Source organism: Brachypodium distachyon, chromosome 2 (genome assembly GCF_000005505.3).
Source record: "Brachypodium distachyon strain Bd21 chromosome 2, Brachypodium_distachyon_v3.0, whole genome shotgun sequence".
NCBI classification, from domain to species: Eukaryota; Viridiplantae; Streptophyta; class Magnoliopsida; order Poales; family Poaceae; genus Brachypodium; species Brachypodium distachyon.
In genome coordinates this window covers 28,717,153-28,741,743 of record NC_016132.3, presented here as the reverse complement: position 1 = coordinate 28,741,743, position 24,591 = coordinate 28,717,153, and the positions used below count along the sequence as shown (strand labels likewise).

Here is a 24,591-nt window from a genome sequence, read left to right as displayed (position 1 = left end):
ATAGGCCCGAGCACGGGTAGCCGGGAAGCATGCCGGTTCCGGTGCCTAGGACATTGCGGGGGCAGCGTGCTGTTACCTTGTTGGGATGAGGCTTCCCGGGTAGCCACTGCGATGGGTATCTTTTCTATTCTGGATCTTGATCTTGATCTTGTCAATGGTGTCAGAGATTTCAATCTCTAATGTGATGGTCTTGAGTGTCTTCTCGTAATCCCGCTAACTATTATCTCAAGGGTGGGCTTCCTGGGTTCGCCCTTCCGAGGAGGCTGGCCTGGCGGGATCTCAGTCATTGCGACCCACGCGTCCTGCATCAGTGTGACTCCGTGGCCCGTGGATCACTGGCGCGACAGTATTAATGTTTGCATTTGTCTTTTTTTTCCTCCCGATGTATAACAATTTTAGAGTTGAAATTTTTAGCATCCAGATATTCTCTCAGCTATCCACTGGCCCACACCTTCGTTCCTAATCACCCCCACCATTCCCCCGGCCCCCTTCGGTTCGACCACATCTCCCCTTCCCCTTCTCTCCTCTTCCCAAGTCCCGCTCCCATGCCATCCCGACCCTAACCACACATGGCTCTCTCCTCCCGCGCCGCTGCCTTCCCCCAAGTCTCCCTCCCCTCTCCCCGCCCGCGCCCAGCCGCCGTCTCCCTCCGGCCCCCGTCCCCCCTGCGCTCCCTGCGGCTCGACCACGTCATCCCCGCCGATGCTACGGAGCTCGGAGTCGGCGGTGGCGGGCCCCTCGCTGCCGCCATCGAGCACCTCGAGCGGGAGCCCGCCGCCGCGGCGGACGACAGGGCCCCGCTCTCTGAGCTTTCCCCGCGGGAGCTCCAGCTTGTGCTTGTCTACTTCGCGCAGGAGGGCCGCGACGCCTATTGCGCGCTCGAGGTCTTCGATTGGCTGCGCCGCGCCAACCGAGTCGACGGCGAGACCATGGAGCTCATGGCAGCCATCGCCTGTGGCTGGATCGAGCGCCTCGTGGGAGCGGGGGGCGACGTCGCTGATGTCTCCGCACTTCTGGGGGAAATGGACTGCGTCGGTCTCCGCCCTGGGTTTAGCCTCGTCGAGAAGGCCGTCGCTCTCTACTGGGACCGCAGCGAGAGGGCGCGCGCCGTTGAGTTCGTCAGGGACGTACTCAGGAGGGGGAACGTAGGCGTCGGAGGGGATTTCGACGGCGAGCGTGGAGGCCCAGTTGGCTACCTCGCCTGGAAAATGATGGTAATAGGCTTTATCTCCCGTTGCAAATTTTCCCTTTTTTTTGTGCTGCCTTGCTAGGATGCCTTGTTCCTAACGTTTGTGAGATTGATTGTTGCCTCTTAACTTCCATTTGCTGGGTAATGTTACAAATTGTACGTTCACATGTACAGTTCTCTTTTTTTTAATATATTGTGATTTCGTGATTATTGGAACTGCATGCTGAAAACCAACCTAGATGTTTCTCTAGCCCTGGAGTTTGACACGATATGTACTGGGGTCATCAGGTTTTATCCTTATTTCGATCCTTTTAATTCACTTGCTCTACGTTTGATGGTAAACTATGTTGGATAGGTTCTTCTTAATAATGAATCACATGCGTAGTACTTTAAAGATGATGGTATTGTATTCTGCTTGTAGGTTTATTCATCTCGTGTCATTTTCTTATTTTATCTTATTAAGATGCCTTGTCGGGCCAATTCTTTATTTGTAAGCATGTCTCTGTCTATAAAGTAAGGCCTAATCCCCACGCTGATCACATGCTTGCATGTAATGTAATCTGTTTAGTTGTATATTGTTAGCTCTAGTAACCAGCATGTGGTTCATCTTCTACTGTCTACGCACATGATCAATCATTTCTCCTGCTCCTTTTTGTTTGTCCCACCAAAATTTGGTTCATGTATCTCCCAACATAGTAGCTTAGCATACCAAATTTTGGTCACGCATTCATGCCCCAATAATTTGGCTGATATGGTTTTCTTTGGAAATTTGGCTTGCCCCACAAATATGATCAACCCTCCAAATGACATGTGGGTCCACATTGGTTGCCACTTTTAGGTATACTTTGGTAACTGTGAAGTTCAATCCAAATACTGTCATGACCAAATATTAGACGCCTCTAGTTATCAATCAAACGAGTATTAAAGTTTGGGGTGGCAACTGCCTGCTATAGAATTAGAGTGTGACGACTGCTGTTCCGTTGATGACTAAATCAGCAATATGGGACCCAAATTGCAACCTGATAACATCTGATGACAACCTATGAAGAATTTACAGCCATGCGGGATAAATCAGGGTTTAGAAACTCATTTCTTATTGTGTGAAGAATTTACAGCCATGGGGGATCTAAGAGATGGAGACGAGAACTGTGACAAAAGGGATCTATGCCTTGTGCAGTACAGGATGTTGGCTGTGAAGCCGTTTATTGCTCATACTTCCCCTGGACCCATGGTTCAAGGACCGTCCCTACAAACTCATTTACACAGTTGAACACATATCACTTGTTATCCACCGCATCGAGTGTGCACGGTCTTAACTTTTGGTCTTGTCTTACACAGTTGTTCACAAAGAAAATGCGGATGTCAGTTTGTTCGATTAATCTTGCCTAATCAATTTGGAGTTTGCATCCGTGTTGATGCATGTGTCCTAATCGTAATCAGACGGGGTTAGATGGCAAAAGCTGCCACAAGTTAGTCCGATTAGAATAAGAATTACCTTGGTGTGAGTCTCATTGCTAGTACAAGCTGAAGTCGGATTGGGTTTGCCGGCCATCTCCGAGTAGTACTAGTATTGATGTGGGCTGTTAGGTTGGGTGTGTGTATATATACACATGTATACCCGAAGCTTGAAAGCTTGTAATGTGAGTTCAAGAGGACCACCTCAGCTATTCACTCCAAAACATCCACCGGGGTTAGTTGCTCCGGAACATCCACCTAGGATAATCATGTATTGTTATGATATGAAGTGAACCACCTCAGCTATTCACTCCAAAACATCCACCGGGGTTAATCTTGTATTGTCTTGTACTTGGCAACTGATTTTTTTTTTGTGTGATCCTTATCATTGAATCTGTTGGCTTCTTTTTAGCATACAGTACGAGCCAAATGTAGCATTTTGATTCTGTAGTAGTACATAGTTACCGTCCTATAGCATATTATGTTTTGGCTTTTATCTTGGTATCATGGGTTTATAGTACTTCAGAGAGCAATACCTTTGGTTTGGATAGCTTGGTACTGTGGTATCGGTATGTACAAATCAAACTGGATTGGTGCAGTGATGCTACTAAAAATGATCATGTTACGAATGTAGCAGCCATCAGTTTCTTCTGTCTGGACACCTGTGCACTCAACATAAACTCCTAGCTGCTTATAAACAGCATTTCATGCTTTTTCTGTCTGACGACTGTGCTTTCAGTTTTTAATTTCTGTGTTTTCTTCTGATAGATGGACGGGGACTACAGGGATGCTTTTAAATTGGTAATTGAGTTCAAGGAGAGTGGGCTGAACCCTGAAGTATATGGCTATCTTATTGGGTTGACTTCCTTGGTAAAAGAGCAAAAGGAATTCTCCAAGGCATTACGTAAATTGAATTTCTCAGTGAAGGATGGCTCAGTTTCCGAACTAGATACGGAGAGCATGCACAGTATCGAGAAGTACCAATCAGAATTATTAAGGGATGGTGTTCTGTTATCAAAATGGGCTGTTCAGGAAGGCAGCAGTGAGGTTCTAGGACTTGTGCATGAGAGGCTCCTTTCAATGTACACTTGCGCTGGTTGTGGCTTAGAAGCTGAGCGAGAACTTTGGGAAATGAAGCTTGTTGGTAGGCCACCTGATACGCAGCTCTATGATGTTGTTTTGGCCATTTGTGCTTCTCAAGGAGAAGGTGCTGCTGTTCGACGATTGCTTGCAGGTATCGAGTCAACCAGTGCAGGAAGAAGGAAGAAGTCGATGTCATGGCTACTGCGAGGTTATGTCAAAGGTGGTTTCTATCTGGATGCCTCAGAAACATTAATGCGGATGCTTGATTTGGGCTTATGTCCTGAGTACCTGGACAGAGCTGCCGTACTGACCGCACTGCAGAGAAACATACAGCAATCCGGCAACCTAGAATCGTACATGAAACTCTGCAAGCGGCTGTCTGAAACAGATATGATCGGACCTTGCGTCATATATCTATATGTACGCAAATTCAAGCTGTGGATGATGCACATGTTGTGAGCGTTTCAACAAAGCCTTGAATCATATACATGCATGATGATTATAGGCAAGTACAAACTGTAGGTCCTTGATGCTTTCATAGCTTTGATGAACGAGTTGTAGAAAAGACCCGACTGCGGTGAACTAGTTGATGCATAATCATGGTTCTTGTATATCTTTTTTTCACATTGAGCTCTTTATGATTGTTCATCCCATTAGAGCTATCATATTGTTGGACAAGGTACCATCCATTTGTGTGCTAATTCGAAGGTGCTAGCCGATGTAGTGTAGCATATATGAAGAAGGAATTGTTGATCAATGTACACTTTATGTGAAGGGTCATTTACATGTATAGTTCAAAAGAGAAAGGAACCCGTAAAGTTGTGATACATGCCAGTTGTGTTTCTAATTCCTGTATGTAGTCTTTTTTTTTGTTAATCGTGCTGTACCATCTTTTTGAACAAGAAACAGCTAAGTATGACTTCAACACTTACTGTGTCAAGAGGAATCTGAGATGGTGAGACAAACTTACACCTAGAGTCCCCTCACTGAAATAGCATTAGCTAAGTGTCCGTGCGTTGCAACGGAGAGATAAGATGCATCTTGTCTCTTGATGCAAACATAGAAAAGAATGACGTGGTTTATGACATAACAAGACATTCCTTTTATGTGCATTGTGACAGTGAGGAATCTGAACCAAAACCTAGGTCCAGAATCATTCCAGTTAAGTAAGAAACTAATCTAATCCAGTGATTACCTCACCTTCCAGTGGAATCATGCAGGCAATACAACGAACATCTACGATGCGTGACACAAAGGTGGAGGAGAGACCAGAGCAATTCCCTTTTTGCTGCCCACGAAACCGGCCTCAACGCCCTCGCTTCCCTCCTTCTGCCGTGCCCGTCGTAGGCTATCCGTCTAGGGCATCGCTTTGTGTCTCCCGTGCCTCTCTGTTTTCGTGGGAAAGGGGGGAAAGGGGGCGAAGGGAGGGAGGGAGGGGTCGGACGGCGGCGGTGGGTTGGGAAACAACGGTGGAGGAGGCAGAAGTGGGGAAGGCCAATGGAGGTGGTGGCGCCTCTCCGTGCGAGCGAACAGAGAAGGGGGGTGGCGGTGGTGATTGGCAGAGCGGAATCGGGCGACGTTCTTGAGGACTTTCCTTCTGTTTATTTCTTGCGAGGATACAGACGAGATTGTGGAGCGAGCTGTGGCATACGTGACGGATTGACAAACTCATGTGCGATTTTTAAATTCGTATCTCACTGCATGCAAATATTATTGTAATAAGTAATAATTATAATAAAATTAAATTAATAGAATGAAGTCAGCATGAGTCATGTAATCATAATATGAAATAGATATAACTATTCATTTTTTCTAATGAGTTTTGCTGAGCAGTCGCCATAGAGATAAGTAGACGTTCTTGTCTGTTGGATGTTAATCGAATGACAGAGATTTAAAGTTCTTACGTAAAAAACAGTCGCATGAGATATGGCCACATTGTTTTGGTCGTATGTTTTTTACTTGGGGATAAGTTGATTGCATGCCGGGGTGGACGCCGGAGTCGAATGTGATCGGCACATGCGACCACTTCATTGGTTGCTGCGCCTCCGTGCTCTGCAGCATGACGCAAACCTCACGGGTGAGCCGGTTCACCACGCTGTGGGAGGTGAGAGCATATGCTCCCCCGTGGATGCAGCAATGCCACGGGGTTCCTAGAAGCTGGGCTTCCGTCATCGCTGCCGTCTTCGTCGTGCAGCTCCTCAGTGGAGGTATTATCGCGTCCCCGAGGAGGCTGATATCGGCCATCACGGCCTCTTCTTTGTCGCTGTTTCTGCCGCCGTGCCCGGCTCCGTTGCGGGGATTGTCTGGGCACTCCCGTGAGAGATACTCTGTGTCACCGCAGTTGAAGCAGGCGCTAGCAGCATGGCGCTTCTCATGACTCTGCTCGCGTTTCTCCGCGATGTTATGCAGGACGCCGTAGTCCTGCGCATCGTGGGTCGCGTTGGCATGGATGGGGCACCTCGAGGCCATTTTCCGGCTTACTCGTGGATGCGCCCGCTGCTGAGGACTTCTTCGTTGGCCTCGTCGGAGCCCCCGGCTCCGTGGCAAGCACCTGCTTCCTGCCGCGCTTCCGAGAACCCTTCTTTTGGGTTGCTTCCGGGGAAGTGGCTGCCGCCTTGGCTGCTATTCTTCAGCCATTGCGCACTTGTGCCCAAGCGCGTAGAGCTCATGAGTTGTCCGAACAATGTGCGCGTTAAGCTTCTCACGCATCTTGGCGTCATGGACGTTGATGGCGAAGGTGTTGATAATGGCCGCAGCCTCCACCTCCGGGATGGTGTGAAGCTCCTCAACGTCTCCACGGGCTACTGCACGATAGCGTCCAGCTCAGGTATTGTTCCCGGGTGCTTATAGCCGCCCTAGAACGCATTCGTGAACTGCTCCCGGAAGTCCGCCCAAGAGGCAGTGGACCCAAGAGGCAAGTTCATCAGCCAGGTCCTCGCTTGCCTAAGCACCATCAGGAACCAGTTGGCGATGACTTTCTCGTCGGTGCCAACCGCGCGCATGCCCAAAGAGCAAGTCAATAGGAAATCTTTGGATTGTTAGTCCCATCGTACATCCCGAGCGAGGCGCTTGGAACTTGCGGGGCCACGCTACCCGCTGCAGCTCTTGGTGAACGCGGCACAACCATCATCGATGCCGTGAGGATCTTCTCCCTGCTCCTGGGGGTTGTTCTGGGCAAACTCCCGTGGGCGATGGCGCTCGAAGCGCGAGCGCATATCCTCGCCGCGACGCGCGTTGAGGATGTGTAACGGAACGGGATTACTGTATGCTAGATTATACTAACCTAGATTGTACAACTGTGGACCTAAAGGCAATAGCACAAGCAATCTCAGAATAATATAGAATAAGTACTCCTGGACCCGGATATGCTCATCATACTTTCCCACGATAAGCAAGTATGCATACATATCCAGCAAGGCAATCATTTCACAAACCATAATACATACAATACCAAGTTTAAGGTAGCATGACTGAAGTTATTACAATACCAAAAGGTTTACAGAATAAAGTACAGAGGAAAATAGGGAAGATACAACTTGCCATAAGATGGCTAAAGTGAACACCAGTCTCACTCCATAGGGCTTATAGCCGACGTGGGTAAAACATCTACTGAACGTCGTCTTCGTAGTACTCAACTTCAGGAATAGAATCAGAAGCAACTGAACCAAAAATAAGCAAGGATGAGTACAAAGGTACTCAGCAAGACTTGCTCTCTCAATTTTAATGTGAAAGTAGTTAGTTAACATTACTAGTTAATACAAGGGATTTATGACCAAGGTGAAAGGTGAATCGCAACAGTAAATAGGTGTACTGTCATTTGAGAGGTACATCTATTGTAAACCTATAACAATACAATGGTCATTTCCCAGGTGATCTACAATATTCGTGGTAACACAAGATAAACAATATTCTACACATGCAATGCTAAACAAATATACCTACACAAGTATTTCTAGACAGGTATATCTACTCAGGAGATTGCTAAACAATTATACCAAGTGCAATAAAATAATCATTGTAATCATCATTGTATCTCCTCAGGTATCAGAGTCAAGTATTAAGGACTGACTGAATGTCATCCTAACAAGTCCTCAATAGGACATCAACTCAACAGTTCCACAACTCAGTTTCCTAACCGACATGCCACTCTTGCAACCCATGTTGACAAGATGCTGGCACACTCTAGACGCAAGCACATTCCATTAGTATGATGGGTCATTTCACCAAGCTTGACCATAACCGTGGTCACGGTTATTCGAATAGATTTAACCCTGCAGGGGTGTACAACTTTACCCTCATGACGTAGTTTCCCAGGGCACCATCTCTGCCGAGATTCGCCGCACTGCAAAGTGTTTACCAGGGAACTATGACGAGACGCTTCGCCTGATCCCTACCTTAACACGGGTAGCCACCCCTTCGAGCACTACCCGGATTACTGCCCCCTAGGTCACTAGGCAGCATCCGTACCCTAGGTTACCTTAACCGAGCGGCAAACCAAACCGCAGGCTGGGTCGGCGAGTTCCAAACAAATCAGGCTTGCATGCCAAATCAGTTTTCAAGATCCAAATCCAATATAACACCTCAACTAAACACTGTGGCTCCCATGTTAAAGTAAGTCAAGTTACTAGGCCAGGCTACCACCCAAACAATAGCATGAGGTAGTATGCTCAGTGGCTTCGTTCAACGTTACTCACATGTTGGTCCTTAACTGACTTAAACGGGGTGAAGAACCAAATAACGGTACCTTCTCAAGTCCATGTATTTTAGTTGCAACTTTATTGATTCAACTACGAGTCAGATCACACTAGCAGCCCATTGCAGATTCCACCTGCATGGTGAAACTCAATGCCCACTACTAAGGATCACCTAGACCGAAGTGAGATTGTCAATCCAACCTTGTTGCATACAGATGATTACTGTTGTGGACATGGATAACAGTAATAATAACATCATAAGCAGTTCTATCGGAGCATGGAACTCCGGCACCGGGGATGTTGGACACCCCGTTTTTGGTTTGGTGGAGGGCGAGGGGATCACTCCAGCGATCGCCGGCGTGACGAAAGACACGAAGCGTAGACACACGCGAGTTTACCCAGGTTCGGGGCCACCCGGAGGTGTAACACCCTACGTCTTACTTTTGGTTGTATTCACAAGTTTGAGTGTGTACATGTTGCCGGGGGGTTCCCGGTCTTTGCTACTTGTCCCTGTAAGGATTTGTCTACTTGGATAAACGCTGAGCTAAACTCTTCTAAGCTTTAAATGGAATCGAACCCTTTGACCGGTGGCGTTGGTCCTTCTTTTATAGTCAAGGGGATACCACAGTTGTCGATGCATGCAGCGTGAGACGTTAGCTATTCGTGTGTCATCACCACAAAACTTACTCTACTTTTGATCCATGCTGGGCTTCATGCAGCGCCCAGGCCATTGTACGTGGTAAATAAAATGAACCGTAGGGTAGCCGCTCTAGCCTTATTGAGCAATCCTAGCCCTGCCGATGTGAAACCTGTCGGTGCATTAAATGCATTGTCTCCACTGTCTTCATTGTTCCACTGTCGCCACTGGTAGGCCTGGGCGCGAGTTGGCAGGGGCACCCCAGCACTGGCGCCAAGGCCGTTGGAACAGCTACCTTGCCGGGACCTAGCTTCCCAGGTAGCCGCTGGGCTGGATGTCTCTCCTACCTTGGATCTTGGCCTTGACTTTGTCGATGATGTCGGAGCTTTTAACCTCCCATGCGATGGTCTTGCCAGTAAGCGTCTTCCCACAATCCTGTTAGATACTCCCTCGTGGGGGGGGGGGGGGGGGTGGTGCTTCCCAGGTTTGCCCTTCCCGGGGAGCCGTCCTAGCAGGATCCCATCCCGTATCAGTGGGACCCCGTGGGCCCCTGGTGCGACAGCCGCCCTCGGGCGTGGTCCAGCAACTTTGAGTTCCCGGGTAGTGTTGTCCTCGGTCGGTTCCCGGGCTACGCCCTATCCGACGCGTGGGTCCCAGGAGAAAGTCACGGTACCCGACCTTGCCGGCCGCATCTTTGGTTCCACTCACCCGACTGTTTCGGTCGGGTGCACGATCCCCTGCCTCGTTCCCCATAATTAACCGAGAGTTAAGGCCACGTCGTGCACCCTGTCTTGATTTCCTCGAAACTTTAGGGCACTTAATTACCCATCGTGGGGGTGTCCGTTGCAACCCGCCGGCCCCAAATAAATGCCCAAGGCCGGTGGCGGCATGGTACCTCCACTGCTTCTCGCTTCTGCCATTGCCACCCGAGCTCACCACACCCCAACTGTTGCCAAGCTCACTCCCCACCCCTGCCAATGTCTTCCAAGGACTAAAGCCGACCCAAGGGTAGCACCAGCAAAGGGGAGAAGAGCGAGAAGGCCTCCAAGAAGGAGCTGTCGGAAAGAGCGTGGAAGCACGAGGAGATGCGAGCCAAGTTCGCCTTCTTCTCCCCCGGGTACAACAGCGAGGGGGTGGAGAAGTTGGCCTTGGTGCTAGCCGCCAAGCAAAACGAGTACGGGCCGACGCGGGCTCTACCCGTCGGCGCGGACCGCGACCCGCAGTACTTCCGGGTATTTGCATGGTTTGTCCTCGCCGGGTCCACTGCACTCCTTCTTTCTTTCCGCCATCATGGAGACATACGGGCTTATCCTGGCCCAGGTTCACCCCACGTTCTTTTTCACATTGGCTGTATTCTAACACCTTTGTGAAGCGTTCGTGGGGGAGATGCCGTTGATGACACTTTTCCGCTACTACTACTACCCCAGGACAGAGGCGAAGGCTCCCCTGCCCTCGGCCACAGTGTTCTGATTCCGCGACAAGCTCAAGTTAGGGTTCATCCGGCTAGGGAAGAAGAAGATAGAGAACAAATGGCGCCGCGATTGGTGCTGGATGCGCACCGACGAGCTCCAGGACTTCCACGAGGAGCTCCTCGGGCCCCCGAAGGGCTCGAAGGACTGGACATTCCGCAACCCGAAGGACAAGGAGCTAGCCCCGATCCGCGCCGAGATTACGACGCTCCGTGAAGCCGGGCTCACGGACACGGACATGGCACGCCACTTCATCGGGAGGCGTGTGGCTCCCCTGCAGTGGCGCTCACATCCGGCTTGGACGTAAACCGGGCCAAACAACCGAACCTGGCTCCCCAGGAAGCTGGTGGGGGTGCACCGGAGGAGGAGGACGACGACAAAGACGACGTCCCCATGGTAAGATGGTGGGCCACGCAGAGGGCGACTGGGCGGGAGGCAAGCCCGCAGCCCCAGGCGCCTCAGTCGGATGCAGGGACCGTAGCTTCCGCCGATAGCGGGGTGACCACAGAGGCCACCCTAGCCACTCCGGTAGCTCTGCTGGTTCCGCCCGCACGAAGTGCACCCCCAGCGAGGAGTATTGTGGCGACCCAGACCATTAAAGACCTGGAATCACTATGTTTATAGTACTAGTCCCTGGATCCATGCTAGTACCCACAGTTCACGATGAAATATCACAATTCATGTCTTTATTACAACGCATAAAAGATAACAATCCAGAGTATTATTACATAATGAAAGTCTAAAAAATATGAAATGAAGATAAATGAGCTTCCATCCACGCCACGGGCAAGTTGAATGTAGACCCGCGACCGTGCGTACCTCCTTCCATTAATTATCACTCTCTGCACATGATAGGTGCAGATAAGTACATTGAATGTACTCGCAAGTAAATACCTGTGAGGTTAGGAGAAATGCAAGTACATGCTTATTGGATAGTTCCTAAGTGGCTTCTATGGTTCTTTTGCCAAAACAGCAAGTTTCATTTTGACATACTCATAATAGCTTTTCTTTGCAAAACTCTAAATCTAGAATTTCATAGAAAATAGTTTTGAAAAGTAGATATGGTCTTTCTATGGAATCTCCACGACCTAACTATGTATTCTGGGTCAAACTGACACTCACATAGCAACCCTTGATTTCGCTGACCCATTCTGTGGGATCCATCGAGTAGATACTCATTCTGTGGATGCTTCCATCGAGTCAAAACAGTTTTTGGTTTTTGAAAACAAAACTAGAAGATCTCCTCTTAACCAGACTTAGTAGCTCAAAGATCGCCCGCAACCAAGGGCATGGCTAATCGATTAGATTGACACTCTGCAGAGGTTTGTACACTTTACCCACCAGACACAATCAGTCCGAAGTGTTGCCTAACGGCAAGCGTGCGCAACAGGTAAAGATTGTGACGAAATCTTTAACTAGATGCCCCCTATACTTAATTCTAGCACCGCCCGCCCCATATGAGCACATTGGCCCCTCTCCGGATGACGATACCCAAGTAAGGGTTTCCCGCTAGTTACTTGACTAAGCCAGAGCCATAATAAGAGGTGGTTGTACAGGTAGCTAGTTTTGACAAACTTTTAGTTCATTATCTAAATCTACAAAAGGTGCCCAAAATTAACAGGGTGTAACACAAGACCTACTCGTCAAACTACAGAAGCTTAACCCCTAAACGGGTCTACAATCTACTCAACAAGAACGTCGAAAGGTATCTAATCTAAAACAGACTACTGGGAATACCGATTTGGAACGAAGATGCACTGCTGAAGATGATAGAGACGAGGCTTCTAATGAGGTCTAATTTATAGAGAAAGATGTAAGCTACCAGATGCAAAAAGAATTTCCTAAATAGGATCTACGGAACAAAAGATACGGAGTATAGAAGTAGGCTAATCAAAACAGACTGCAGCTCGAAAACAGAGCAAGAAAGCTCACCGGAGAAGATGAAGTTCGCCGGAGTTGATGGGACTCGGCGAAACAGAGGTGTCCGGCGGCAAGGCTGTGGTGTATGGTGTTCTAGGCATCGATAGGGATCTAAAGGTGGTGGTGGCTCGGGCTAATTTGGGGCGAGGTGGTAGGAATTACTTGCCGGAGTTTGCGTGGAAACGGCGACGAAACTTGAAATTGGTGGCAAGATTGACTGCGGCTTCCAGCTAGGTTTCGAGGGATTGGTCGGGGCTCTTGAGGGCGTCAGGTTTGGGTATTTATAGGGCTCGGGGCGCTCGGGATAAGGCCGGCGGCGGGTGAGATTTGAACGGGATTCGGTTTCGCTTAAAATTCGGACGAGACAGAGTCCGAGAGGGTTTCAATCTTGTTGGGATAGATTCCTTGCCGTGTGGGTCACGAATTAGCGAAGAAATCGTGGAGAAAAGCGGTTCGGAGGGTGGTGTTCGAGGTGGACGGCCATGGACGCCGGCGACTCGAGCTCGAGCTCGGGCTCAGCCGTGGCAGGGGCAGCGCGGGCGGGCGGCGGGGCTGCGGCGGCGAGCAGGGGAGCCAGGGTCAGCGAGCAGCAGCGGCGGCCGGGCTGAGCTTGGCCATGGACGCAGCCAGAACAGGCTGTGCCTGTGCTTGCGTGAGGAAGAAGAAGGAAGAAAGGAGAAAAGAAAAAAAAAGAAAAGGAAAAGGAAAAAGGAAGGATGGCCGTTGGATGGGAAATGGATGGATGAGATTAAAAGATACCCCTTCGGTACACTTAAGTGAAAATGGGTTTCACGGAAATATGCGTGCATGTAGAGAAAACGTACTCCGCGGAATAAAAGAAAAACAAATAAAGAAATAGCTTTTTTGTGGTCTCTAAATCGATAGAAAATCAAATAAGGCAAATAAAATACCAAACGGCATCGGAAAAATTCCAGAAAATTCCTGAGATTCCAAATACCTGTTTGGAAGCTTGGAAAAATAGTTTCCTCATGGAATATAATTTATAAAAGTATTTTTAATGCATATGCAGCTCAAATAAATTCTAACAAATGCATATAATCACTCTTAAGGTTCAAATAAACTCCCAATTAAATTGTAAGATTATCTCCAAACTCAAATATGGTCTAAATGATATGCATGTGACATGAAAAAGGTGATAATATCCAAATTAGAAAAATTGGGACGTTACAAACCTACCCCCCTTAAGATGAATCTCGTCCTCGAGATTCGGGTTGGCTAGCAAATAGGTGAGGGTAATCCTTCTTCAAGTTCTCCTCTCGTTCCCAAGTGGACTCTTCCTCTGTATGGTGACTCCACTGAACCTTGCAAAATCGAATGGTCTTCATTCGAGTAATCCGTTCAGTCGTCTCAAGAATCTTTACTGGGTGTTCCTCATAGGTGAGGTCCTCGTTCAACTGAATTGCTTCTATTGGTACAGTGTCTCTAAGTGGTAACTTGGATTCCTCTGCATAACACTTCTTCAATTGGGACACATGGAAAACATTGTGCACGCTGGACAAAGCTTCTGGTAATTCTAGCTGGTAAGCTACCTCTCCTCGGCGCTCTAGAATTTTATAGGGTCCCACATAGCGAGGTGCTAGTTTTCCCTTAATTCCAAATCTCTTTACGCCTCTAAGTGGCGAAACTCTGAGGTAAGCTCGGTCACCTGGTTCATACGTAACTTCCTTACGCTTAGAATCTGCATAACTCTTCTGTCGGGACTGAGCTACCTTCAGTCTATCCTTAATTAACTTAACCTTTTCTTCGGCATCCTTGATTAAGTCCGGTCCAAACAACTGACGTTCTCCAACTTCATCCCACATAGGTGGTGTCCTACATTTCCTCCCATACAAAGCTTCAAACGGGGAAATTTTAGGCTAGCCTGGAAACTATTGTTATAAGAAAACTCTGCATAAGGTAAGTTGTCATCCCAACTGGATCCATAATCCAAAGCACATGCTCTCAACATGTCTTCTAATATCTGATTCACCCTCTCAGTCTGTCCATCGGTTTGTGGGTGAAATGCGGTACTAAACTCCAATCGAGTACCTAAGGCTTCATGTAGCTGGCCCCAAAACTTGGATGTGAATTGGGTTCCACGATCCGATGCAATCTCTTTTGGCACTCCATGCAAACACACGATCCTGGTCATGTACAACTTGGCTAGCTGGGCACTTGTATATGTTGTCTTGACGGGGATGAAATGGGCGACTTTAGTGAGTCGATCAACTACTACCCAAATAGAATCAAAGCTTGAACGGGTTCTAGGTAGTCCAGTGATAAAATCCATACCAATTCCATCCCACTTCCACTCCGGTATAGGAAGGGGTTGCAACAATCCTGCGGGTTTCTGATGTTCTGCCTTGACTCTCTGACACACATCACATAATGAGATATATTCTGCAATTTCTCTCTTCATACTTGGGCACCAAAATTTCTCCTTCAGGTCGAGATACATCTTAGTGCTTCCTGGGTGTATGGAATATGGTGAGTCATGACCTTCTTGAAGGATCACCTTCTTTATTTCTGGGTCTTGGGGCACACAAATTCCCTCCTCAAACCAAATGGTTCCATGCTCATCCTCGGAGAACGCTAAAGATTTTCCTTCTCATACTCTGCTTGATCTTTTCAAAATTCTCATCTTTCTTTTGGGCTTCCCTAATTTTGTCCAAAAGAGTAGGCTTTACTTCCAAAGTGGCTAGGAATCCTTTTGGCACAACCTCCAAACTTAGGTTCCTAAACTGGTCACATAACTTTGTAGGCATCATTGTTGCCGTTATGAAATTGCAGTGGCTCTTACGACTAAGGGCATCGGCTACTATGTTAGCTTTGCCTGGGTGATACTGAATGAGCAAGTCATAATTCTTGATAAGTTCCAACCATCTTCTTTGTCTAAGATTCAGCTCATTCTGTGTGAATATATACTTCAAACTCTTATGGTCCGTGTAAATATCACAGAGGTTACCCATAAGGTAATGTCTCCATATCTTAAGTGAGTGAACTACGGCTGCTAGCTCCAAATCATGAGTGGGGTAATTCATCTCATGTGGCCGAAGTTGACGCGACGCATATGCAACTACCTTTCCTTCCTGCATCAAAACACATCCTAAACCTTGGCGTGACGCATCACAATAGACTGGTAGGATCAAAACTGGTGCTGAAACTAGCTTCTTCTTCAATTCCTGAAATGCTGCTTCACACTCAGGTGTCCAATCGTACCTCTTTTCTTTCTTCAATAACTAGGTCAACGGTCTGGCTATCTTCGAGAAATTCTCAATGAACCTACAGTAATATCCCGCAAGTCCTAAGAAACTTTTCTAACTTCCGGAACTGACTTTGGTGACTTCCATTCAGTGACAGCTTCTACCTTTGAGGGGTCTACGACCAGTCCTTTTCCTGACACAATGTGTCCAAGGAAAGCAACTTCACTAAGCCAAAACTCACACTTACTAAACTTGGCATAAAGCTGGTGCTCTCTAAGCTTATCCAATACCTTCCGAAGGTGTACTTCGTGCTCACTAGCAGACTTGGAATAAATAAGAATGTCATCAATGAAGACTACGACAAACTTATCTAAGAACTCCATGAACACCTTGTTCATCATGTTCATAAAATAGGCTGGGGCATTGGTTAAACCAAATGACGTAACTGTGTACTCATATAGTCCATATCTTGTAGAGAATGCCGTCTTGGGTATGTCTTGGGTTCGAATCTTCAGCTGATGATAGCCTGATCGCAGATATATCTTGGAAAACACACTAGCTCCTTCCAACTGATCAAACAAGTCATTGATCATGGGTAAAGGGTATTTGTTTTTGATGGTGACCTCGTTAAGAGAACGATAGTCAACACACATCCTCATACTCTTGTCCTTCTTCTGTACAAACAGTACCGGTGCTCCCCAAGGTGATGAGCTCGGTCTGATGTACCCCTTTGCTTGCAATTCTTGCAACTGTTTCTTAAGTTCTGCTAATTCATTTGCGGGCATCCTATAGGGTCTTTTGGATATTGGGGCAGTTCTTGGAACTAGATCAATTAAAAACTCAATATCCCTATCAGGTGGCATTCCTGGTAAATCCTCTGGAAACACATCCATGTATTCATTAACAATGGGAACTTCCTCGAGACTACTTCCCTTAAGTGCATTAACCATGGCTCTTCTTCGCTTGACTTTGGATGTAAATCTGATTCTCTTTCCTTCCGGGCTGGTCACAGTAGCTGCTAGGTTAGCACAATCTATGTGTCCTTTGTGTCTAGATAGCCAGTCCATCCCTAGGATTACATCTAAACCTTGGGACTCTAGTACGATAAGGTTTGAGGGAAAAGTCTCGCTGCCAAGCCTTATCAACACTCCATGACAAAAATGGTCTGCTCGGAATTCTTTCCCAGGGGATGTCACTAACAACGGTGTTCTAAGTGCTTTAGTGGCTACCCCATGCTTTTGCACCCATGCTTTTGAAATGAAAGAATGCGATGCTCCAGTATCAAATAATATAACTGCTGGGTTGGAGTTGATAAGGAACGTACCAACTACGACGTCCGGTGCTTCATAAGCCTCTTCTGCAGAAACATGGTTCAGCTTGGCCTTCACAAAGGGGCTAGGCCTCTTGTCTCCTTGGTTCTTGTTGCTTTGCTGCTTCTCCGGACACTGTGTTGAGTAGTGTCCCAATTTGTGGCAATGATAGCATTCCACTTGACTCAAGTCCTTCTTCTCTGAGGCTGATCCACTACGGTGCTGACGGTGTCCACTGTTGTTGCTGCTGCCATTACCTCCATGGTTGCTTCCACGATGCTGACTCCCATGATGGTGGAGCTGGCCCTGATCCTTGTGCTGGTGGTGGCGTTTCTCCTCATGGGATCGTCCTGATGAAGAACCAAAGTGACGGTGCCTTGGAGGTGAATGGGTACGGTGCTTGCTGTGAAATCCCATACCAAACTTGTTACTTGCCTTCCTCTTGCGGTTCTCCACTTGCTTCTGCTTGCCTTCTAAGCGGATTGCCTTGTCAATCAAATTCAGAAAACTGTGAAAATCAGATGAAACTAATTGCACACTGAGCTCGTCATTCAGACCATCCAAGAATAGCTCCTGTTTATCCTCATCATCGGGTACATCGTCAGGGGCACAGCGAGCTAACTGAGTGAACCTCTCTAACTACTCCTGCACAGTCTTGGATCCTTGACGCAATGCACGGAACTCCTTCCCCATCAATCCCATACTCCCTGCTGGAACGTGAGCTTTGCGGAAACCTTCAACAAAATCATCCCATGTGATCTCATCCCCTCCAAATCTGAACTTGAATGTATCCTACCAAGCTGCTGCGGCTCCTTCAAGCTGATGGCTTGCATATAGCACTCTCTCCTGATCAGTGCACTCGATGGTGAGTAGCTTCTTTTGGATGGTGCGAAGCCAATCATCTGCTTCAATGGGTTCAGCTGAGCTAGAGAAAGTAGGTGGGTGAAACCTCAAAAACCTAGTCAAACGGTCGGAGGGTGGTGGTGGAGGTGGCGGGTTGTTGCGGTTGTTCTGGTTCAGGTTCTGAGTGAGCAGGTTCACTAGCTGAGTCTGAGCTTGCAAAAATTCAGCAAGTCCGGGTACTCCATTGTTGTTGTTGCCAGCGTTGGTGTTGGGGTTGGGGTTGGTGTTGCCAGTGTTGTTGTTGCCGGTGTTGCTCCTAGTGTTGCGCGTTGACATCTTGCTAGAAAAGATAAGAGCCGAGAAAGCAGGGTCTATAAGAACATAACTACCCATAGATGCTTGCAGCATGAAGAAGTCAAATAAATTGACTTAAATAAACTTGACTTTATTAAACTCAATCAAACTCGAATGAATAGTTTCACGAAAAATCCTAAGTCTACCAACCACAAAGTTTGATCGGTCAGTACTGTTTAAACCAAGAACTAAGGAAAAACTAAGCGAAAAGGGTTCTAATAAGGTAGCATCTACTCATCACGGTTGGTCTCAACGTCGGACTCGAAGATAACCTCCTCGGGGTCCTCCTCCTCCTCCATCGGTTCGTCCTCGTTTCCGGAGTCGGCCATCTCGTAGTCGAACTCCTCAACCCTGATCTGCATCTGCTCCTCGTAGTCCTCGTCATTACTGAGGAATGCCTCGTCCTCATCCTGAACGTCCCTCCCCGTTGTCACGGGCCTCCTCAAGTGCATCCTCCAGCTCGACAACTATGGTCTGAAGTAGGTCCACACGGTTCTTCAGTTCCTGTATCTTGGTGTTCTTGCGCTGAGCCTTCTACACCACCTCATCTAACTCCTCCTGCAGGATGTAGGCTGTCTCCTGCAACTGTCCCAGCTCGTCCTTCGCGTCGTTGTTCAGGGCCTCCCGTGCCTGCACCTTCTGCTGAGACTCCACGTCCTTGGCCTTTAGCAGATCGTAGCAGATCGTGCTCCCGCTTGAGAGCGGTGATCTGAACATCAGCCAGGGCTAACTACTGGTTCAGCTCATCCCGGGCGTGAGGATGCGCATCCGAGATGCTCCTGGTGACCTCCTGCTGAGCCTGGACGCTATCGAGGTAGCGCTCGAGGTCGGCGTACTGCTGGGCGCTGGGGGTGAGGCCGCCGGTACGAGGAAACAGACTCCCGTATCGGGTCTTCTTGCCGAAGTCCTCGTAGGCGGTGAAGACGAGCTCAGAGGCGTACTCGCCGCAGATCCGGGCAAGAGTCTCCTGCATGGCCTTTATCAGGCCAGCCTCCCAAGTGTCCGCTCCCACAGTGAAGGTGACGTCCCTGGTGACGGGGTGAACCTGGCGTCCACGGATCTTGGCGGCGGCGTCGACGTGTCCTGGACGGTCCGCGCGACGGTAAGCACGAAACTCTGGTGCAGGCATGCGCAGGTATGTGGTCACGTCATGCAACTGCGCCTCAAAGGGAAGGTCGTCCTGTCCAGCCTGGTGAAACTCTCCGTTGGCAGCCATCTACACAATTTTTAACAAAGAGGGGAAAAGTCGATCAGAATCCATGTTAGATAGACAAGAATAGGAGTATAAGTATATAGGTATATATTCTTCTTGATTTACTTAAAATAAGTCCCTATGGCTTTTCCACTACTAGGGTCACGTCCTATAGGCAACATGAGCTCTGATACCATCTGTGGTGACCCAGACCATTAAAGACCTGGAATCACTATGTTTATAGTACTAGTCCCTGGATCCATGATAGTACCCACAGTTCATGATGAAGTATCACAATACATGTCTTTATTATAACGCATAAAAGATAACAATCCAGAGTATTATTACACAACGAAAGTCTAAAAAATATCAAATGAAGATAAATGAGCTTCCATCCACGCCACAGGCAAGTTGAATGTAGACTCGCGACCGTGCGTACCTCCTTCCTTTAATTATAACTCTCTGCACATGATAGGTGCAGATAAGTACATTGAATGCACTCACAAATAAATACCTGTGAGGTTAGGAGAAATGCAAGTACATGCTTATTGGATAGTTCCTAAGTGGCTTCTATGGTTCTTTTGCCAAAACAGCAAGTTTCATTTTGACATACTCATAATAGCTTTTCTTTGCAAAACTCTAAATCTAGAATTTCATAGAAAATAGTTTTGAAAAGTAGATATGGTCTTTCTGTGAAATCTCCACGACCTAACTATGTATTCTGGGTCAAACTGACACTCACATAGCAACCCTTGATTTCCCTGACCCATTCTGTGGGATCCATCGAGTAGATACTCATTCTGTGGATGCTTCCATCGAGTCAAAACAAAACTAGAAGATCTCCTCTTAACCAGACTTAGTAGCTCAAAGATCGCCCGCAACCAAGGGCATGGCTAATCGATTAGATTGACACTCTGCAAAGGTTTGTACACTTTACCCACCAGACACCATCAGTCCGAAGTGTTGCCTAACGACAAGCATGCGCAACAGGTAAAGATTGTGACGAAGTCTTTCACTAGAAGCCCCCTATACTTAATACTGGCACCGCTCGCCCCATATGAGCACATTGGCCCCTCTCCGGATGACGATACCCAAGTAAGGGTTTCCCGCTAGTTACTTGACTAAGCCAGAGCCATAATAGCAGGTGGTTGTACAGGTAAGCTTTTGGGTTCCTTTGGAAAAGAATTGAACTTTTAGATTCTGGACGGCGGTTCCCACCGAAAATCCTGAGCATCTACAGAGCCGAATTGGATGTTGCCCTTGTCGACAACCAATAATGGTCTCAAACATACCACTCCGCCCAGTTGAAAACATTTTGAGGTTTTGTTTCGAAAACATTTTTCCAAACACATACGACTCAATTCTGAGCACTTAAAGGTTGTGGTGGCTCGGGCTAATTTGGGGCGAGGTGGTAGGAATTACTTGCCGGAGTTTGCGTGGAAACGGGGACGAAACTTGAAATTGGTGGCAAGATTGACTGCGGCTTCTAGCTAGGTTTTGAGAGATTGGTCGGGGCTCTTGAGGGCGTCAGGTTTGGGTATTTATAGGGCTCGGGGCGCTCGGGATAAGGCCGGCGGGTGAGATTTGAACGGGATTCGGTTTCGCTTAAAATTCGGACGAGTTAGAGTCCGGGAGGGTTTCAATCTTGTTGGGATAGATTCCTTGCCATGTGGGTCACGAATTAGCGAAGAAATCGCGAAGAAAAACGGTTCGGAGGGTGGTGTTCGAGGTGGACGGCCATGGACGCCGGCGACGCGAGCTCGAGCTCGGGCTCGGCCGGTGCAGGGGTAGCGCGGGCGGGCGGCGGGGCTGCGGCGGCGAGCGGCGGAGCCAGGGCGGCGGGGCGGGGCCGGCGAGCAGCAGCGGCGGCCGGGATGGGCTTGGCCATGGACGCAGCCAGAACAGGCTATGCCTGTGCTTGCGTGAGGAAGAAGAAGGAAGAAAGGAGAAAAGAAAAAAAAAGAAAAGGAAAAGGAAAAAGGAAGGATGGCCCTTGGATGGGAAATTGATGGATGAGATTAAAAGATACCCCTTTGGTACACTTAAGTGAAAACGGGTTTCACGGAAATACGCCTCCATGTAGAGAAAACGTACTCCGCGGAATAAAAGGAAAACAAATAAAGAAATAGCTTTTTTTGGGTCTCTAAATCGCCAGAAAATCAAATAAGGCAAATAAAATACCAAACGGCATCGGAAAGATTCCAGAAAATTCATAAAATTCCAAATACCTGTTTGGAAGCTAGGAAAAATAGTTTCCTCATGGAATATAATTTATAAAAGTATTTTTAATGCATATGCAGCTCAAATAAATTCCAACAAATGCATATAATCACTCTTAAGGTTCAAATAAACTCCCAATTAAATTGTAAGATCATCTCCAAACTCAAATATGGTCAGAATGATATGCATGTGACATGAAAAAGGTGATAACATCCAAATTACAAATATTGGGATGTTACAATTATCTTGGCGGACAGGGTGCTCAGGCTCAACCTGCTGAGGTAAGTTTACTGTCATTTTAACCATTTTTCTGTTCCCTTGAGTTCCATATGTTTCGTTAATTTACTTATGTGTTTCCAAGGATCTTCAAAGAAGAGGGGGCAGCCTAGCACTTCGACGGCGGCCCAAGCCAAAAAACCACGCCCGGCAGCGGGTGGTGGTGACAAAGATGCCACTGATGCAGCGGGTACAACGGCGGCATCTCTCGCTAGGGATACGGAAATAGCCGACGCAAGTCAGCAGGGCACCGGCCCAGGAGCAGGTACCCCCGAAACCAGGTACCCCTTGTTTTAACTAATCCCAAAGTTGCTTTCTGATTCCAAGTCGCTTGCAGGGGTTGTGGCAGCCGGCGGGTGCATCCCGGCAACCGGCGGTGATGCGGGCAACGGAGCCGCGCACCTAGCCGGAGACGGGACGCTTCAAGGTACTGCGCTGCTCTATATGATGCCTTTTCATTTAAATTGTGTTATTTTCCCAAGCTGACGCCGATGTTCTCATGCAGTCGGCGGGGATGCTCCATCTGCACCCGCAACAACAGAGGTGCGGGTGATCGACCTCACCGGCGAGGCCGATGACGCCCCAGGGGACACCGTTCCTGGTGGGGCCCCTCAGCAAGCCCCGGGGCAATAAGGAGCACTGCGGGAGGCCCCGCGCAAACGGCACAACCAGCAACGGAGCACGCGTGCCAGCCTCTGCCTATGAAGATAGGCAGCGGCTCCCTGGAGAAGACCCCGAGCCCCTAGGCAACTCCTTCAAGCGGGCAGGGCGCCGCAGGACTTGGATCGAACAGGGGCGCGTCGTCGAGTCCGGACGCGGCCTCCGGGTTGCAGCGGGGGCCTCCACCTCCGCTGGAGCCGCCTTCAGCCTGGGTGCAGGGGCGCTCGACGGGCGATCGTGGGGTCGAAGGATTCGACCCCAGCGTGTTCCAGCAAGGGCACCAAGTGATCGACAACATCCACCAGCAATAGCGGATGTTCGTCGATTTCTTCAACGACGCACAACAGCACCATTCTCGCGTGGTGGCATAGCTGGGCACCGCACGGAAGGAGGCAGAGGAGCAGCACTCGGAGCTGAACGGCATCGGGAGGAGCTCCAGCAGGCGCAGCAGGCGAAGGCTGCGCCCACCATGCAAGGGGTCCCGGAGGCTGAAGTGCTTTGCCAGCTGTGGGATCAACAGCAAGAGCACCAGTGGGAGCTCGAGCTGCTGAAGGCCACGCACGCCAAGGACAAGGAAGAGCACCAGGTGGCCTCCGCCGAGAGGTCGGAGAGCTGGAGATAGGGGCTACGACGGCAGCCAAAGCTTCGGCGCGCCGGGAGAAGGAGTTGCAGGAGCAGTCCCGCGCCCGGCAGCGCGAGCTGGCGGGGCAGCTCAAGGCCGCCCAGGAGGCGAACTCGTCTCTTCAAGGGGAGCTCAACATGGCGCGGCAAGAAATTTGGCTTATTGACGAGGACAGCACAGAGAAGGCGTCTGAGGTCAACAAGCTGAAGGAGGAATGCCGCGAGCACAAGCTGCAGGTCCAGGAGCCTCGGGGCAAATGCAACAAGCTGCGGACCCGCGAGGCAAAAGAGACGGCCAGGCTGAAGAAGCGGGCCGACTCGGTGGTGTAGGCGCTGCGGGGGTTCGACATCCCAATGACTTCCTTCGACGAGGCGAACCTCGGCAGCTTCACCTCCTTTGCAGATTTCGTCAGCCGGCTACATGGCCTGGAGAACTGCGTCGCGGCCTTCAGGGACCGGCAAGTCGGCTTCGCCGCCGAGCAGGTCGTCGGGCAGATCCTTACCCGGGTCCACTCCGCGCATCCTGATTTCTCGTTCGAGTCAGTCTTCGACGCCTGGTCAGACGAGGAAGAGGCCAAGACTCACCGGGAAGCAGTCCAGGGCATGGTGGATGAGATGGTGGCGCGGATGCAGAACAAGGCTGGTGCTGATGAAGCTGAAGCCGTGGAGGAGACCGCCGCCGGGGAGGCGCTTGACGCCGAGACTTCCGCCCCGGACACGCCCCCTGCATAGTTATTCCCTGTATCTTTTGTTCTTCTTTTCTGTTTTCCTGCAACTTGCGCGAGGCGCCTTATAGTTCATTTTGTGTTAGCCCCAACTATCTCATGCATTCATTTGTGAATGCATTCGCTACACTTCTGTCTTGTTCAATGGAAATTCACTTTGTTCTTTACGTGTTATGCCATGTGTTCACGGTGACTCGCCAACTACGTGCCTAACCGGACTAGGGACCCGGGATGGACCCGCGGTGCCGACTTGGGGCCAGACAGCAGCGGCCAGGCACCCCGCCTACAAGTTAACTACTGCCAGGCGTGCAGTTCCGGGACGGACCCGCGAACTCGCACGGGGAGCGTACTCCCCCCGCAAGCGTCCTTCCTACATGTCAGTGCCAAAAAGGAGGAAGCTAACAACGCTAAGCGAAGTACTTAGCTTTCTATTCTCTTGCCGGATGGAAGATCTTTGTGTTTGGAACTCTCGTATGAGTGATGCGGCAAGGACGCGGTGGCGAGAACACCCTTGGCGTAGAGTGCTGAGGAATGCATCACCACCACCTCTCTGCGGCATCACTCGCCTTCGGCCTCGCTGGCTGTGGATTCTCGTATCTGGAATTCTCCTGCGAGGGGTGCGGCAGAGACGCGGTGATGGGAACACCCTCGGCGCTGAGCGCCGAGGCATGCACCATCACCTCCTCTCTGCGGCATCGCTCGTCTTCTGAGTGATGTGGCAAGGACGCGATGGTGGGAAC

General features: G+C 49.1%; 1 protein-coding gene across 1 annotated transcript; it reads left to right on the top strand.

Moving 5' to 3' along the window:
• The first annotated feature begins 486 nt into the window (after positions 1–486).
• Positions 487–4,556, top strand: LOC100844465 (pentatricopeptide repeat-containing protein At2g30100, chloroplastic). The gene is made up of 2 exons (XM_003568604.4): positions 487–1,214; positions 3,413–4,556. Exons 1-2 carry the CDS (start codon positions 570–572, stop codon positions 4,184–4,186), a joined length of 1,419 nt encoding a protein of 472 aa, XP_003568652.1. The 5' UTR covers positions 487–569; the 3' UTR covers positions 4,187–4,556.
• The last annotated feature ends 20,035 nt before the right edge of the window (positions 4,557–24,591 follow it).